The 15,044-nt window shown below is 39.1% G+C and overlaps 2 protein-coding genes across 5 annotated transcripts in view; one reads left to right on the top strand and one right to left on the bottom strand.

Moving 5' to 3' along the window:
• The window catches only part of LOC149311198 (5'-nucleotidase domain-containing protein 1-like), a 120,046-nt gene that overhangs the window by 14,930 nt on the left and 90,072 nt on the right, over positions 1–15,044 (top strand). The window lies entirely within an intron of this gene.
• On the bottom strand, positions 966–9,389 carry LOC149311199 (uncharacterized). Its single transcript, XM_089530539.1, has 2 exons — positions 9,232–9,389; positions 966–2,830 (listed from the first exon to the last, which is right to left on the bottom strand). The coding sequence occupies exons 1-2, from the start codon at positions 9,377–9,379 to the stop codon at positions 966–968; spliced, it is 2,013 nt and encodes a 670-aa protein (XP_089386665.1). The 5' UTR covers positions 9,380–9,389.

Here is a 15,044-nt window from a genome sequence, read left to right as displayed (position 1 = left end):
GGTATGGGAAGTATGATACGCAAAATTTACAATGTAAATTTCCCAGTCTCTTCTCAGTTATGTTTTTTAAAAAAGGCATCCCTCATACCTAAATGTTTACTAATACTCAAGACATTGTATTACAAGGAAATATTAAAGTGAGAAAAGGTTTTTGGAAAGTACTTTAATATATGTATTTTTAGTACTGGAACAACATAAGCTAATTTTATTTTGAATATTCCAGTCAATGTGGAACACTTTGTATTCATTTTATCATATAAATCTCCAAATGTTTTTGCTAATTGACTGATGTGGAAAAAAAGGATCAATTTATATTGAATTATTATAATAATTTCACATTGGATTAGTAAATGATCATTATAGTTGTAATGTGAAAGTCCTTTTATGTAGACTTGCCATCACACTCTTGCATTAAAATGGTTCCAGATAAATTAGCCCTTTGATTTCAGAAGGAAAAAATGTTATTGTTATTGTGTGTTGCTGTTAGGAGTTTTTGCATCTTTTTACTGTGGAAATAATATCTGTAACCAAATAAATACCCTGTGTTAAACTACAATCCTCAAGCCACGTAACCTGCAATAGACACCAGTGTTATTAATCACATAATTCAAAAATAGGATGGCAGGATTAAATTTATAATAGTGCTTCCTTTCTACATATCATGAATGAGAAGGTTTATGCAGGATATAATTATACCCTTTTCTAAGACCTAATCTTGGCAATTATAATTAATATTTCTGTATTTGGACAGATAAAATACATATCTGGGTGTTGCAATAACATGTGGTTATAATGTGTGAATAATTACATTACCCTTTAAAATGGCTTTTAAAAATAGCACCTAAGATATGCATCATGCAACATTTGTCTTAGAAATTTAATTCTGTGTTCAGTTGCTAGTAGACACCTAGCAGTATGAAATACATAATAAGATACTCCTTTAAAACCTTGTTTTTAATGAGCTACTATATTTGTGCAAATAAGAAACCTGAGAAAGAGGAATGGACATACTCTGAAGAAAAGAGGCCATTTGATTCATTGTTGGGTAGCTGCAGCCAGACTTGATCATTTTCCATTAGATCAACAACAGCACTACCAGAAGCTTGATCAAGGTATCCTTTCTTGTATTCATCAAATGTGTACATGATGGGTGAACCATTTTTGTACAGGCCAACCCAAACATGTGTCCCTTTCACATGAACATGGTAAGCAAAGTAGTAAAGTCCTGGTATCCTGCAGGTGAAGATGCCTGACCTGGGATTGTAGTGCTGTTGCCTGTTGTACAGAACCTTATCAAATCTAATGGGGGCAGCTGATGGAGGGTAAGCTTTTGAAAGAATGACAGTGAAAGCTGAGACTGGCATACCAGTTAAGCCTTGAATTGCACCTCCAGCTTTTATAACAGGGACACCTGCCAAGGCCTGACCTTGTGGGATAGCTGGACCAGGGGGACCTGGGGGACCCGGAGGGCCAGGCAATCCAGGCTCCCCACTGTGGCCCTTGGGACCTGGAAGACCAGGAGGTCCCATAGGCCCATCTAAGCCCTTTGTAGCGATGCCAGCTGGACCTGGTAATCCTGGTGCACCAGTTTCCCCTTTACTGCCAGGGAGTCCTGGAATACCTGGAGGACCAACTGGTCCTCTTGTACCTGGTATTCCAGGTGACCCTCTTGGCCCGGGCTCACCATCAATTCCTTCTGCTCCTTTAGGTCCTGAGGCACCCATTGGTCCAGGAAGGCCAGGAGGTCCAGCATGACCAATATCTCCTTTAGGACCTGGCAATCCTGACTGCCCTTTGGGCCCAGGAAGTCCTGGTTCCCCTGAAAATCCTGGTTTTCCATCTGATCCTGGTAGACCCCGCTCTCCTTTAATGCCAGGGAACCCTGCTGGGCCTGCAGGGCCTCTTTCACCCTTTAGGCCAGGCATACCACTTTCTCCAGCTACACCCCGGAGCCCTTGAGGACCCATAGTTCCTGGGGGTCCAGCTGGTCCTGGTTCCCCGGAGGCTCCAGTGGGGCCTTGTTCTCCCTTGGCTCCTGGGATGCCAGGAAGACCTTCAGGGCCTCTGTTTCCTTTCATCCCAGGCAACCCTGGTTTTCCAAACCCTGGGAGACCAGGGGGACCAGTCAAGCCAGCAGGCCCTGGGAGACCTTTTGCCCCAGGAATGCCTGGTAAACCTGGTGATCCACTGGGCCCAGGTTTTCCAATTCCTGGTTCTCCGCGTTCCCCAGGAGGTCCTTGGGGGCCTGAGGTGCCAACTGGTCCTGGAGTGCCTGGTAAACCACGGTCCCCTTTGATACCTGGTTGACCTGGAAATCCCCTTTCCCCAGGCTTCCCTATTCCTGCAAGTCCTGGTGACCCTGCAGGCCCCTGTGGCCCTGGCAAACCTCTCTCCCCTGGACGACCTGGAGCCCCATACCCAGTTTCTCCCTTTTGTCCATTTATACCAGGAACACCTGGCTCACCTTTTTCTCCAGGGGCACCCCTCAGACCCTGTGGCCCTGGAAGTCCTTGTTTGCCAGCAACAGAAATCCCAGCGGGACCAGGAATCCCGGGGGCCCCTGGGGGACCTCTTGGACCAGGAAGACCAGCAGCCCCCATGTCTCCCTTTTCTCCTGACAGTCCTCTGTCCCCAGGGTTTCCTTGTAAACCTGGCAGCCCTGGCTTTCCAAGAGCTGAACGTCCTGGTGGTCCTGGGGGACCCTGTGGCCCTGGAGGCCCTTGGCTTCCATATCCTGGTTTCCCTGGAGATCCTGTAGGGCCCGGGAGTCCTCTTGGGCCAGGAGGGCCAGCTGGGCCAGGTGGCCCTTGTTCTCCTCTTGTCTGTATAACTAAAACCAAATTAAAATAATTAGTAGGGTGCAGCATTTGAAATGTACGTCTGTTTGGAATGAGTAAATACTATTTCACCTTAGTCCCCCCACATAAACATTTTTTTACAAATGCTTTTATAGTTCCAATACTCTGACTTTGAGAAACAAAAGTAAATTAAGTTGAGTAGGTGATGAGAAAGCTAAATCATGAGAACAAAACTGGGAGCATCCCATTGATTTCAGTGTGCTTGCAGTTAAATGCTTCTCAATGTTTGTTTCGGCAGTCACTGATAGCCCTAGGGTTGCCACCTAGTCATGATTTTTATTCATATTTTGGAATCTTTGTCCACAGTGTAGGGAACATGTATTATCACTAGACACTGTCCATATTATATCATAAGAAACAAAATCTCACAGGATGACAGTAAATTTCATGCAAATAGATTACAATTAATACTACATCTCCTACTGATAAAGAGTACAGCCTGCATTATTATCAGCCTCCTGTTTCTTGAGTCTCCCTTTCAGTCTTGGGACAGAGAAACTGGAGGACTAATTTATACAGAAGGGAATGGACATTGAGGAGATTATCAGATGGGTGATGAAATGTCCTTGTCCCATCCTTTCCCCTTTCTCATAGCACAATATCGAGAAGATTTTCATATGACATCACTCTTATCCAGACATTATACCATTCAAAAAGCATGATTGACCACAATCGGGTGAAAGACTTTCAAACTATGTCGCACAGATCCCGTCATTGAAGTGGCATTGCCCGCGTTAATTAGAATTTCTGTTAATGCAATGCCGCTTTGGTAACGGGACAATAGTGTTGCGATCTGAAAGCCTTTCACAGGATCACAGTCAAAGACGGGATAAGGATGGGAGAGCGATCCCATCCTTATACCATTCCTATGTGATAATCTCCTGAGTCTGTTTTGCCTGTGAGTCCTTTTTCATTCCTCTGGCACAAAGAAAGAAGGTGCACACTACAAGTCTCTTGAAGCTCTATTTCCCATCCTCTACAGTATGCAACATTAAAGACCCACCATTCTAGCCTGTTCAGAACAAATTAGTTAGGTAATATGCATGTTTCTTCAGAAGTAAGTCAGTCTGGGTTCAATAGAGCTTACTGCCAAAAATGTCTGTTTAAGACAACATCTTTATCTGGAAAGAAGCACTACTGAGATTTGTCATTTCAAAACATGATTATTTTAACTTTAATTTAATTCCTATGTTTTAATTTAATACCTACCAAAGCAATTATTTTGTTATTGAGAAGAAAAGCAAAAGAAATAATTTGAGTTCAGCTGACTTTAACATGGCTACACAGTCATGGTTGCAATAATTTATATCAATCACCTACAGATAGATGGTTGTATGATGTTTTATAAACCAGCAGATGGAGCCATTCAACCATATGTCAACCACAAGGAAAGAGGATACTGAAACTTTTAAGAGCTTTAAATGAACAATTGAACATGTACATGCTATTTATCGTTAAAAATGTACCTATGACAGAAGTAAAAATAATGCTTAATGTTTCATGTAACACAGATTGCATAATATAAACCACAGCTTTTGAGCCCAATTACACATTTTATCATCACAGGAAACTGAATATCTTCCTAATTTTTTAGTTAGCTAGTGGAGGTATCTTGTCTGTTGGAATGCTATGGAATAGGGATCTTCCAGGCAACTTTCTTGCCAGGGCCTTAAGAACTGTGTTTAACAAATCTAATTCTGCATGGTTTTTATTTATAGTTAGGAACCTTTGCCCATAATGTTTGAAATGTATTGTCACAGGAGTTAGTCCATATTATATCATAAGAAACAAATAAATTACAATTTCACCAAAATTGGTTTGGGAAATTTTTAAGAATTTTGCTTTATTTATAAATAAGAACACAGCCTCCCAATTTTGTACATGCATCGCAAATTAGCAGAGCCAGGGTGATACATATAAAAACCTTCCCAAGGTTTTGATCATTAAGGCTTCAGGAATAACAATCGAATCATTGCCCTTCTTTGTCCTATATTCCAAATGAAGTGAGGTTCTTTTCATAGCACAGTTTGAGACTGTTTCTCTGTTGAGGTCCTGTGTCTGAATTTGCCTCATGAAAACTCAATTTGTATGTACCTAGCTCCTCCACAGAAGTATAAGTTCAGTAAGTTCAGTTTTTGAATCCAGAAGATAATTAGGAGTTTAACAAGGGAACAGTCTTGTTTCCTTAGAATGTAACCTAGATATTGACCTTTAATGAACTGCAGACTGCAATTGGTTTAAATACCTTTCAATATCTCACTTGGTCTCGACATAAATCAAAGCCAAGTTGATGGCAAATAAAAGCAGCAACAAATCTCACTGTTAAAAAACACACTGAATCCCCAGAATATGTCTAATAATGTGTGTGTCTATGGGGTAAAGACCTCATTCAAAATTTATCCCCTAGGAACAACCAGGTTTACCCCCTTTTAAACATGTATTATATTAAGAGAAAAAATTGTGCCTTTTTAATCATAGTAATAATTAGTGTTTCTGTAGTATATTCCAAATGTTTAAAACATCTGAGACATCTCAGAAATCCTTGCAACACTGTTATTATTATTACAATTATATTACAGTTACAAGACTGACATCAGGTTGCCTAGTGAGTTCATGACTGAAGTCTCATTGAACTCAGTGGAATTTAGTTCTGAGTACATAGGATTGTACTGTTAGCTACTAATCTGCACCAGTCAGTTGATGATCCTATGTATTCCTAATGCTCAAAAGTTGGCTGTGGTTCTTCATTTAAGCCTTCATGCTAGCAAAGAGGTGCTTACTTATCTTAATTTTTATGGAACCTTGCAAAACAAACAAAGCATCCATTTGACCACTCCTATTAGTTCAGATTAATCATTCTGAGAAGACAGTGCATACATATTGTGGAAAAAGTTACAAGATTTACTGATTTTTAAAATCACTAATAGACATTGATTTGATGATTATTATTGAAAGAGAAATGATAGGAAAGCAAATTGGCCTTTTTGTACTACCACTCTCAGAATCCACAATAGCAGATACATTTCTATACTGCTTCATACTGAACTAAGCAGTCTCTAAGTGGTTTACAACATGTAAACTAATTGCCCCCAACAAGCTGGGTACTCCTTTTAGCAACCTATGGAAGGATGCAAGGCTGAGTGAACCCTGGACTCATTTGCTGGAATCAAACTCACAATCTTGTGGCTGTGAGTAAGTGGTTGCAGTACTGCCATTGCACCACCAGGGCTTACAAGCCAAACTGTCACTTGTCTGTATTTGAAGCAGTACAGTATTACTTTTCCTCAGCTCATGTTGAGTTAAGAAACCTTTTTTGTTTTGGAGAGTGGGAAACAAGGAAGCCTGCAAACAGTTCTCTCTTCAGCAAAGTGTTAATTGCTGGAGCACATAGGAAGCACCATTAAGTTAAAAATGCAGGAAGTACTGTTTAGCTACTTCATGATCAAGCTGGTCAGGATCAGAATCTAAACACATCAGAAAATCCAGATTGTCTGTGCCTGATCCATGTTTCTGACATGTTTTTCTCCCAGATATCGCTTCAGTTAGTATATTTAAAAATTAAACAAATGAAATTTGTTCACTGGAATGTACACATGATTTAAATTGTCTGGACAAAAAGCCTGGCTACACAACTTACTCAGTGTAATGAAAAAAGTAGGTATGATGGTCAAAAAATTCTGAAGGCCACCTGTTTCTGGACATTTGACACTTTTAAAAAGCTTAGAGACTTGCAGCCAGCCTGAGAGCAAAGAATTTAATGCTAGCTGAATGACTTTTGGCTCTTATTATTTTGCTGAGTTCATTTCCCCCATCAATTGAAAAAGTAGGGTTATGCTAATTTTTTGCTTGTGTGTTGTTGTTTATAGAGCACTTCCAGAATTCTCAACTGTCAAAGCCTATTTTTGTCTGTGTAGGATGAATGTCACTTAGCACTTGTGAAAAGGTGAAAACATATACATTAAGCCATGTATAGACCTGTCCATCAGTACATAAAGAGTACTTCAGCTAGGTTCAGCTTCTACCTTATTCTCACTGCCATAGAGGTGGGGAACATGTGGCACCTCAACATTAGGAGGAACTTCCTGACAATAAGAGCTGTTTGACAGTGGAACACACTCCCTTGGAGAGTGGTGGAATCTCCCTCCTTGGAGGTCTTTAAACAGAGACTGCATGGCCATTTGTCAGGGATGCTTTGATTGTGATATCCTGCATGGCAGGGGGTCGGACTGGATGGCCCTTGGGGTCTTTTCCAACTCTATGATTCTATGTTGTTGGACTTTCAATATCCCTATTGAGCATAACCAGAGGAAGTATGAGAATTTCAGCCTAACTACTTCTGGAAAGTGGTTAGGCTGCAACTAACTCAATGTCCCATCCATGTTTTACAAAGTCAAAGACACCAGTGACCCATGACAAATTTACATGTAACTTATTTATCTTGAATAAAGGGATTATGGGAGCAAAATCAGATTTGTTTTAGCTGATAAATAATGTTAATTATTTTTGAAGAAGAAGACTCTTAAATGACATAAACCCATGAAACTAAAATTTGTTGGAATTTCAGAAAAGGGGACAATCCGATTAGTAGCCTGGGATAAGAATTTGCTGAATGTCAGTTGTAGAGTTCAAATAGCAAAATGCTCAGTTGTTAGTTTTATATGGGCACATCCTTTAAACATGAATTGAATTAAACAGCAAATGGCAATTTTTTATAAGAACAATAAATTTAACTGAAATCATAATGACTGTAAATCCTTTTAATGGAATATGTTTTTGGGTAAGGGACACTTTATGCCTTTCAGCTGGATTCTTATATTATCTCAGCAGAATGGGGCTACAGGAGTGCTAAATCTCCTGTGCCATGAAATCATAGAGCTGGAGGCAGGTAATCTACATAGGTAATCTAATCTAACCCCCTGCCTGCTGGAGGAAATCAAGAACCCCAGAAGATGTTTCTTAAATATTCAAGTGAAACTATATCTTAACAACCTGCTATCTGTGTTAGCTGAGGAGCAAAGCTTTTCCTTCTCTGTCATTACAGTGAAAAACACAGAACCCTATTGCTCCTCCAACCTTGCCAGATCCACATCTTCCCCAAGGAACTGAATCATAAAGGAGTGATAAAATACTGCTACTTTTTCTGGCCTGGTTCAAAACCAAAGCAACAGCCCAGATCAGGGCCGGGTGCATGCAGTTGCCACGGCCCCAATGCAAAAGGCACCATTATGGCTGCCTACTGAGTTATTTGGCCTGTCTGTTTCTGGCCTTTGTCTTCTGTCTGTTTCTGGCCTTTGTCTTCATACTTTGAATTACATGGTGCAGCAGATTGAACCCATTGTGATTTTTTAGCTAAATAAATACAACTCTTTTAAGAGTACCTACATCTATTTGTCACCACCCAGAGTGTATTTACCACCCAACTGACACCAAAGCAACCAGCTGCAGTTATATATCACAGTATCACTGACATTTAATACTATATAAACTTCTAATTATAATTATAGTCCCCAGAAAAGTAACTTAACTGTTGTAAAATATAGTGGGCCCTTGGTATCTGCTAGGGTTTGGTTCCAGAAGCCCCCATTAATACCAAAATCCATGGATGTTCAAGTCCCGTTATATAGAGTGGCCTAGTAAAATGGTATCCCTTATAAAAATGGCAAAATCAAAGTTTATTTTTGGGAAATTATATATAATTTCCAACTGTGGATGGAACACAGTTGGATATGGAGTGGTGACTGTACAGCTAATAGACAATTAAGATCTCATTTGAGATTTCCTTGATTGTGGTTGCATGTTCTGGTTGTCAGGGGTATTCATCCATCGCTATTGTGCATCTATGGTCACTTATGAATGTAAAGGTAATCTATGCACAAGAATAGGGGAATGGTACTACTTCTTTAGGATGACCAAAATGCAGGTGGGAAGCTTTTTGAATGTTTTCAAAATAAATCTCTTTTCCAGCCAACATAACTAGAAAGTTTTCCCTGGGATTTATTTTCTCTGTCCTAGGCTGGAACCTTTTAAACAGAGAGAATTCTAGCATGCATCCCCCATGTATTTTCTGAAGTAGTACAATCCAAGCATGACTCTTATGTGCTTCTTCCAGAATTTAAAGCAGATCTTAGTTGTGTTAAAAACCAGATTCACTTGCTGTTTCCCTGCTATCATTTTCTGTAGGCAATTATTATAACATTGGTTACTATCATTTAAAAAAATATACGTATTTTAACCATGGACAAAATCTAATCTTTGGTACCTCCAAATAATAGTTAAAAGGTAGTAAGTATTTGGCTTAATGCTGTAAAATAATGAACATATACACCACTGAACTATACATTCTCCATTGTTTTAAAAAGGAAATATAACTTACCATGGCTTTTCATGTTGAAAGGTAGGAAAGCTGGCCCTTTCATTGGCAAGCTAGATTGTTTCTGAAATCGTTCAGGATAAAAGCCTTCGCCACCCCGGACAATGTTCATGGAAAGCAGCATCAGCAGGAAGGATATTTGTGACTTCATATTCAGAAATCCACACTGTGTTGAAGAGAAAAAAGTATTTACTTGTGTACTACAAAGCTGAGTTCATGTGTTTTTCACTACCTCCAAAAATAGCAATATTATCCATAGTCTTCTGCTTCAGTACTTTTCCATTTTAATAACTATAATGAAAAACGTGTTTTTAAATGTTGAGTCTTTTAGAAAAATAAAGACAAATCATTGCAGACATTGCAGATATCAGAAATCTAGGCACATTTTCTAGCATGGACATCCTTTCTCTGTGTGGCAGTGCTCTACAAAAATGTTTAGAAATAAAAGGTGGGGTCATAAAGCTATCTTGGTGCCTCACTTTTTTATGCCTGTATAATCCTATCAAAGTTTCTGAGTCCTCCCGATTCAAAAGCAGTAGTCTTTAGAAACCTATTCATATTCAACAAGCCTTCTGCAGTTACTGTAACCAGACTACCCTCAAGTGCCTTTAATGAGCACCTGAAAACCTCTGTCCCACTTAAATGCATTTGGAAGCCAAGACAGATGGAAATGCAGCATACCGGTATGTTGTAGGATTACAAGTGTCCAGCAGAGCTGACTTCAGTCCTGGCTCAAATGTCCTTCTGCCACAGGTGTGTAGAGCAGAAGAAGCTGTTATTCCAAGTGTCATCCTGAGTTATTTATACAGTTTGTGCCTTCTTACATGAGGTTGCCCTGGGTTGTAGTACCGCCCCCAAACCAAGAAAATGCTAAATATGGTGGAAACCTTTCTTGGCAAGACGTTTTGTGTCAGGTGGGACTTTTATTATTTTAGATGCCCTTCTCCAAATATGCTGTCATTGTACTAGAATTGAGACAGGTTAATTTGTCATCAGAAATAACTTGAAAATAGACACATGTAAGATGCATTTTGACTGAAAGAAAAAGTAAGCCACATTAGAACTGGATTTCTTTATTTTCTTTTGATAGGCAATCCTATTACGTAAGGCTGATAAGCCTTCATTAGTGTGCAAGGAGTGCAGAATGTCTTTACCAGCCTTCTGAAAAGCTGAACTAAACTGGCTTTGCGTTCATTCACACAGTAGAAGTAATGCAGCTTAACATCACTTTAAGTGCCATGGCTCCATTCTACAGAATCTGGTTAACTTTTGGCCTCATGCAAATACTTTTTTATTCCTTCAGGCCTCTATGAATAATTGTATTTAGTTAACTACCCATGCTCTCTTTACCTTCCTACTTATCTACTTCTATATAGATTCTGTAGGTGGATAAACTGCTACTAATTAGCTTACTTGCTAATTAGCTTATTTGCTGTTCACCGCTATGATCTTTGGAATAGCGGTATATAAATAAAACAAATTATTATTAATTAAATTACTATGCATTACAGTTACAAAACCCCATTGAATTAAGGGCCTCTTCATAAGTATCCTTCATAATCTACAGTACAACCAAAGACAAGGTTTGGGGTGCAACTGGCATTCTGAGTTATTTTAAAAGTCTATCCTTATCACTAAAATACATCTTCAAAGCAACTTACAATAATAAGAAATAGAATATGAATCAATCTAAAATTAGATCACTCACACAGTTAATATCAACAATAGTGAATACAAAACAGCAGCAATTTCCTGTTAGCTATATCAGTTGCACCAACACTAAGGAAAATATTAATGATAAACACTAGTAGTTAACTACTGATAGTTCATGATAGACTGTGATAGATAGCCCTGCCCTTTTGAAACACCTAACAGCTGTCTATCAGATATCATACTTGTACATGAGAATATAATGTGCATAGAAACCAATGTAAGTAGCCTAAATTATGTGATCTCTAATGACATAATGGAGATCTCATGTTGAGATCACAGTCTGGATCTATACAAATATTGCATCTCATGCAAGGATAACAGTACCGAATTAGGGTATCATGTGTCAGCTGCCGTACAAATATTAGAATGCCTGCTAAATAGTTCATGCATTTGTCTCTATGGTGTTACAGTCCAGAACAATCTGAATACTTTCAGGGGACCTAAATCTTTAGTGGACCAATGGACCAATTAGTTCACAATCAGACAACCAAAGTATATGAAGTTCCTTGTACAGAGAAAGAATTATCAACAGCTACTTCATGTTAAATAGATTTGTGTGTATATTAAAAGAAGGAATGTTATAATCATAATTCCTTGAAGCCCAGAATTAGGTCAAATGGGTACTTTGATATACATGTGTAGTGCTTTGTGCGTGGCATACTCCAGTTGTTGTTGGTTTGGTGTTATTTTTGGAACTGAAATAAAGGTTAATAAACAAATAATAAAGGAAATTCATACCAGCAAAGGAAAGTAATAATATGAAAAAGGGAGCAATGCTTCCAAAAAGTGTAACTCCATAACTGAAGTTGTTGATAAGAAATGGCAACTTCATGTGGTAAGGTGCTTAGCTTTATCCTACATTCATGATGGAGGTTTTATTTTTTATGTTTTTTTAAAAAGCAAAATATTTGTGAAACTAAAAACTGGCAAGAGTAGACACAGGAAGTCAAAGAGACCAAAGGTCATTGAAACATTTCCCACCAAAATTATTTGTAACTGTGGAGGTGAGGGAGCCAGCATGGTGTAGTGGTTTGAGCATTGGATGACAACTCTGGAGACAAGGCTTTGAATCCTCATCATGGAAATATCTTGGGAAGTCACACTCTCTCAGCCTCAGAGGAAGGCAAAGACAACCCCCATCTGAACAAATCTTGACAAGAAAACTAAGTGATAGCTTAGAAATCTGAGAACTTTTGACACCAACTTTTCAGCACCATGGCCCTGGAGATAATGGAGTTTTAGTCCACTACATTGAGGAATACTGCACAAGACTCAGGAGAGTCTGCATTTGCACTAATGCTATGTCAGATCTTCACAATTCTCAGTTATCCATTTAAAAACCATAGCACAGATATTTGGAGCTGGGGAAAATGATCAAGAAAATGGGAAGCATTTTCCCTAATTTATGCATTAGACCTATATTAGTGAGAAAGTACATTCACCAAGGTTTTGGGAAGACTGATATAGACTGATAACATCATAGTAAGAATGGCAAAATATATCCTCAAGCATATCACTCATAGCTGCAAAACTAGCCTTTCCATTAGGCAGAATGGGATGACTGCCTCAGGTGGCAAATGCAAGCAAGGTGCCAGGTGAGAAATTTGTTTTCTATGGCTTGACAAATGCCCCCTAGAATGATAACTTGCTGCTTTCAGATGATGTAGAGAATGTTGCCCTGGGCCGCCATCAGTTCTGAAGCCAGAATCAACCTTTAGTCTACTTTGCTTCTTGTCAGTCGAGTTGATAGAATACCATCTTATTCTTTGCCTCAGGCAGCAGATGTCTTAGACCAGCCCTGTATAGCCTAATTATTGCAATCCACTTCACAAAAGCTGTAGGGTTTGTCACTAAGGGGCTTGACAGATGGGGAGAAGGGGGGCAGCAAGACACCACCCTTTTCTGTCCCGGACAGAGGCCACAGCAACCAAATGGCACGGCCTCCACAAGGCAAAAAAAGAACCTGCTTCCAGTGGATTCTTTCTGGGGTGTACTTGGGGTGCCATTGGCACCCTTGTGTGCACTGATGATGTATGTGCGGTGCCATTTGGATGCTGCGCTACATGTACATCATCATGGCAGCCCCCACGTGGACAGGGGTGAGCCATGTTGGTGCCTACGGCACGTGGTAGGGCTTGGGAGCATGTGGATGCTCTGTTCTCCCAAGCCCTAAAATCGGCCCCAGGCCCGTCTGTACAACACCTAAATAAAATAGGCAATGAATTGATATTATATTCTTGGAAATTTTTGGTTTCTTTAGTTTCAGAGGTTTCTTAAAGGTTTCTTGTAGAGGAAAAATCAATAGCCCCATTGTGGTCATATATATATATATATATATATGTGTGTGTGTGTGTGTGTGTGTGGGTAAGAAAAAAGTACACAAAACTATGTTGTAACTTACAATTATTCCTTACTCTGGAATCAATCTTGGTGTCTGACATAAGATATTTCTATTGTAGGCTTGCATGTGAATTGTGGGAGTATTTGTATGCCTTCCCTGCTATTTGCAGTAATTTCTTGCTTTAAAAATGCACCTGTTTTTCTTATTTGACTATCTGACCAAAATCAAATAATTTAAAATAAATTTGTACCTTCTTGGAGCCAGAGTTAGTAACAGGGCTGTGATTCTACTGTTAGGTCCTCCTTCAATTTATAACTGTGTGTCAAGGCTAGCCTTAAATTAGGCAGAGCTTTGAGGAGCAAACACTTATAGGTGTATAAGTAAATGTGTGTGTAGGGTGTGTAGAGTGTATTTGGGAAGACTGATACAGCTAACAGGAAATTGCTGCTTCTTTTGTATTAAATATTGCTGATATTAACTGTGATTGATCTAGTTTTAAATTTGATTTATATTCTATTTCTTATTATCATAAGCTACTTTGAAGATGTGTTTTAATGTTGTATGGGATAAATTTTTAAAATAAATCAGAATGCCAGCTGCACCCCAAACCTTGTCTTTGGTTGTACTGTAGATTATGACAGCTACTTGAAGGGGCCCTTAATTCAGTGGGGTTTTATAATGTAAAACATAGTAGCAGCTTATCCAGATACAGAATCTATAGAGAGGTAGATAAGTAGGAAGGTTAAGAGAACATGGGTAATTAAATTAAATATAATTGTTATTAGTGTGTGCCTTCAAGTTGTTTCCAACATAGTGACTCTAAGGAAAACCTATCATGGGGTTTTCTTGGCAAGTTTCATCATGTGGGTTTGCCATTGCCATCATCTAAGGCTGAGAGAGTGTGACCTGCCCAATGTCACCCAGTGGGTTTCCTGGCTGAACTGGAAATCAAACCCTGGTCTCCAGAGTCATAGTCTCATACTCAAAACCATTATGCCATACTGGCTCTCTATAATTGTAGGCCTTAGGGATTAAAAAGTATCTGCATAAGGCCAAAAGTTAACTGAGACAGTGCATGATAAAGTTTCCTGACTAAACAATTTCAAAGGAGGGGAGCCACAAGTGACAGGCCGTATAAACGATCACAGTTCCATTGTCATGAGAGGTGTGATTAAGGGTTTCAGATTAGTTTGAAAGAGCTGAGAGTAAAAACTAAGACAGAAGAGCTTTTTTGTCCAGTGAAAAAGACTACCTTTCATGCTACATCATTTTAGGTACAAAGGGGGAGATAGAACTGAGATCTTATTTGAAGTTGCAAAGCCAGCCAGCCAGCCAGATAAAGGCCCAAGGTAGCCAGGGACAGCTGAATTTCATTCTGGTGCCACATAGAAAGCATTGTGGGTCCTGGAACACTGATTGTATAAGGAGGTAGCATATCCTTTCTTACATAGCATTGGTTATGCTAACATAAATTACCATAAAAGGATTCTGGTCCTTGACTGATAGACTCACTGCTAGGGAGAGTTTCTTTCTCCACCCTTCTCTGAATAACGTACACTGTCAATGTACTTTGTGCATGTGTACATACATAAAAGTAAAGTATAAATATTTTTTGTCCACAGACACTAGAGTTTGCAAAGTGGTTCTTGGTTAAAATTGCTAGAAAGCTTTTAAAAATATCCATTGCCCCAATTTTAAGGAGCAGAAATTGGCAGGTTACATGGATTTATTGGCATTATAATATAAAATACTTGTGGATACA

Source organism: Sceloporus occidentalis, unplaced genomic scaffold (genome assembly GCF_023333645.1).
Source record: "Sceloporus occidentalis isolate IW3139 unplaced genomic scaffold, rSceOcc1.0.p SCAF_6, whole genome shotgun sequence".
In the NCBI taxonomy this organism is placed as follows: domain Eukaryota; kingdom Metazoa; phylum Chordata; class Lepidosauria; order Squamata; family Phrynosomatidae; genus Sceloporus; species Sceloporus occidentalis.
The sequence above is the reverse complement of the archived record's forward strand: the minus strand, read 5'-3'. Positions and strand labels throughout refer to the sequence as shown.

Coding starts and splice junctions, on each gene's coding strand:
- LOC149311199 (XM_089530539.1), bottom strand. CDS start 9,379: ATGAAGTCACAAATATCCTTCCTGCTGATGCTGCTTTCCATGAACATT. Junction 2,831..9,231: donor TTTCAACATGAAAAGCCATG/GTAAGTTATATT, acceptor ATTTGGTTTTAG/TTATACAGACAAGAGGAGAA.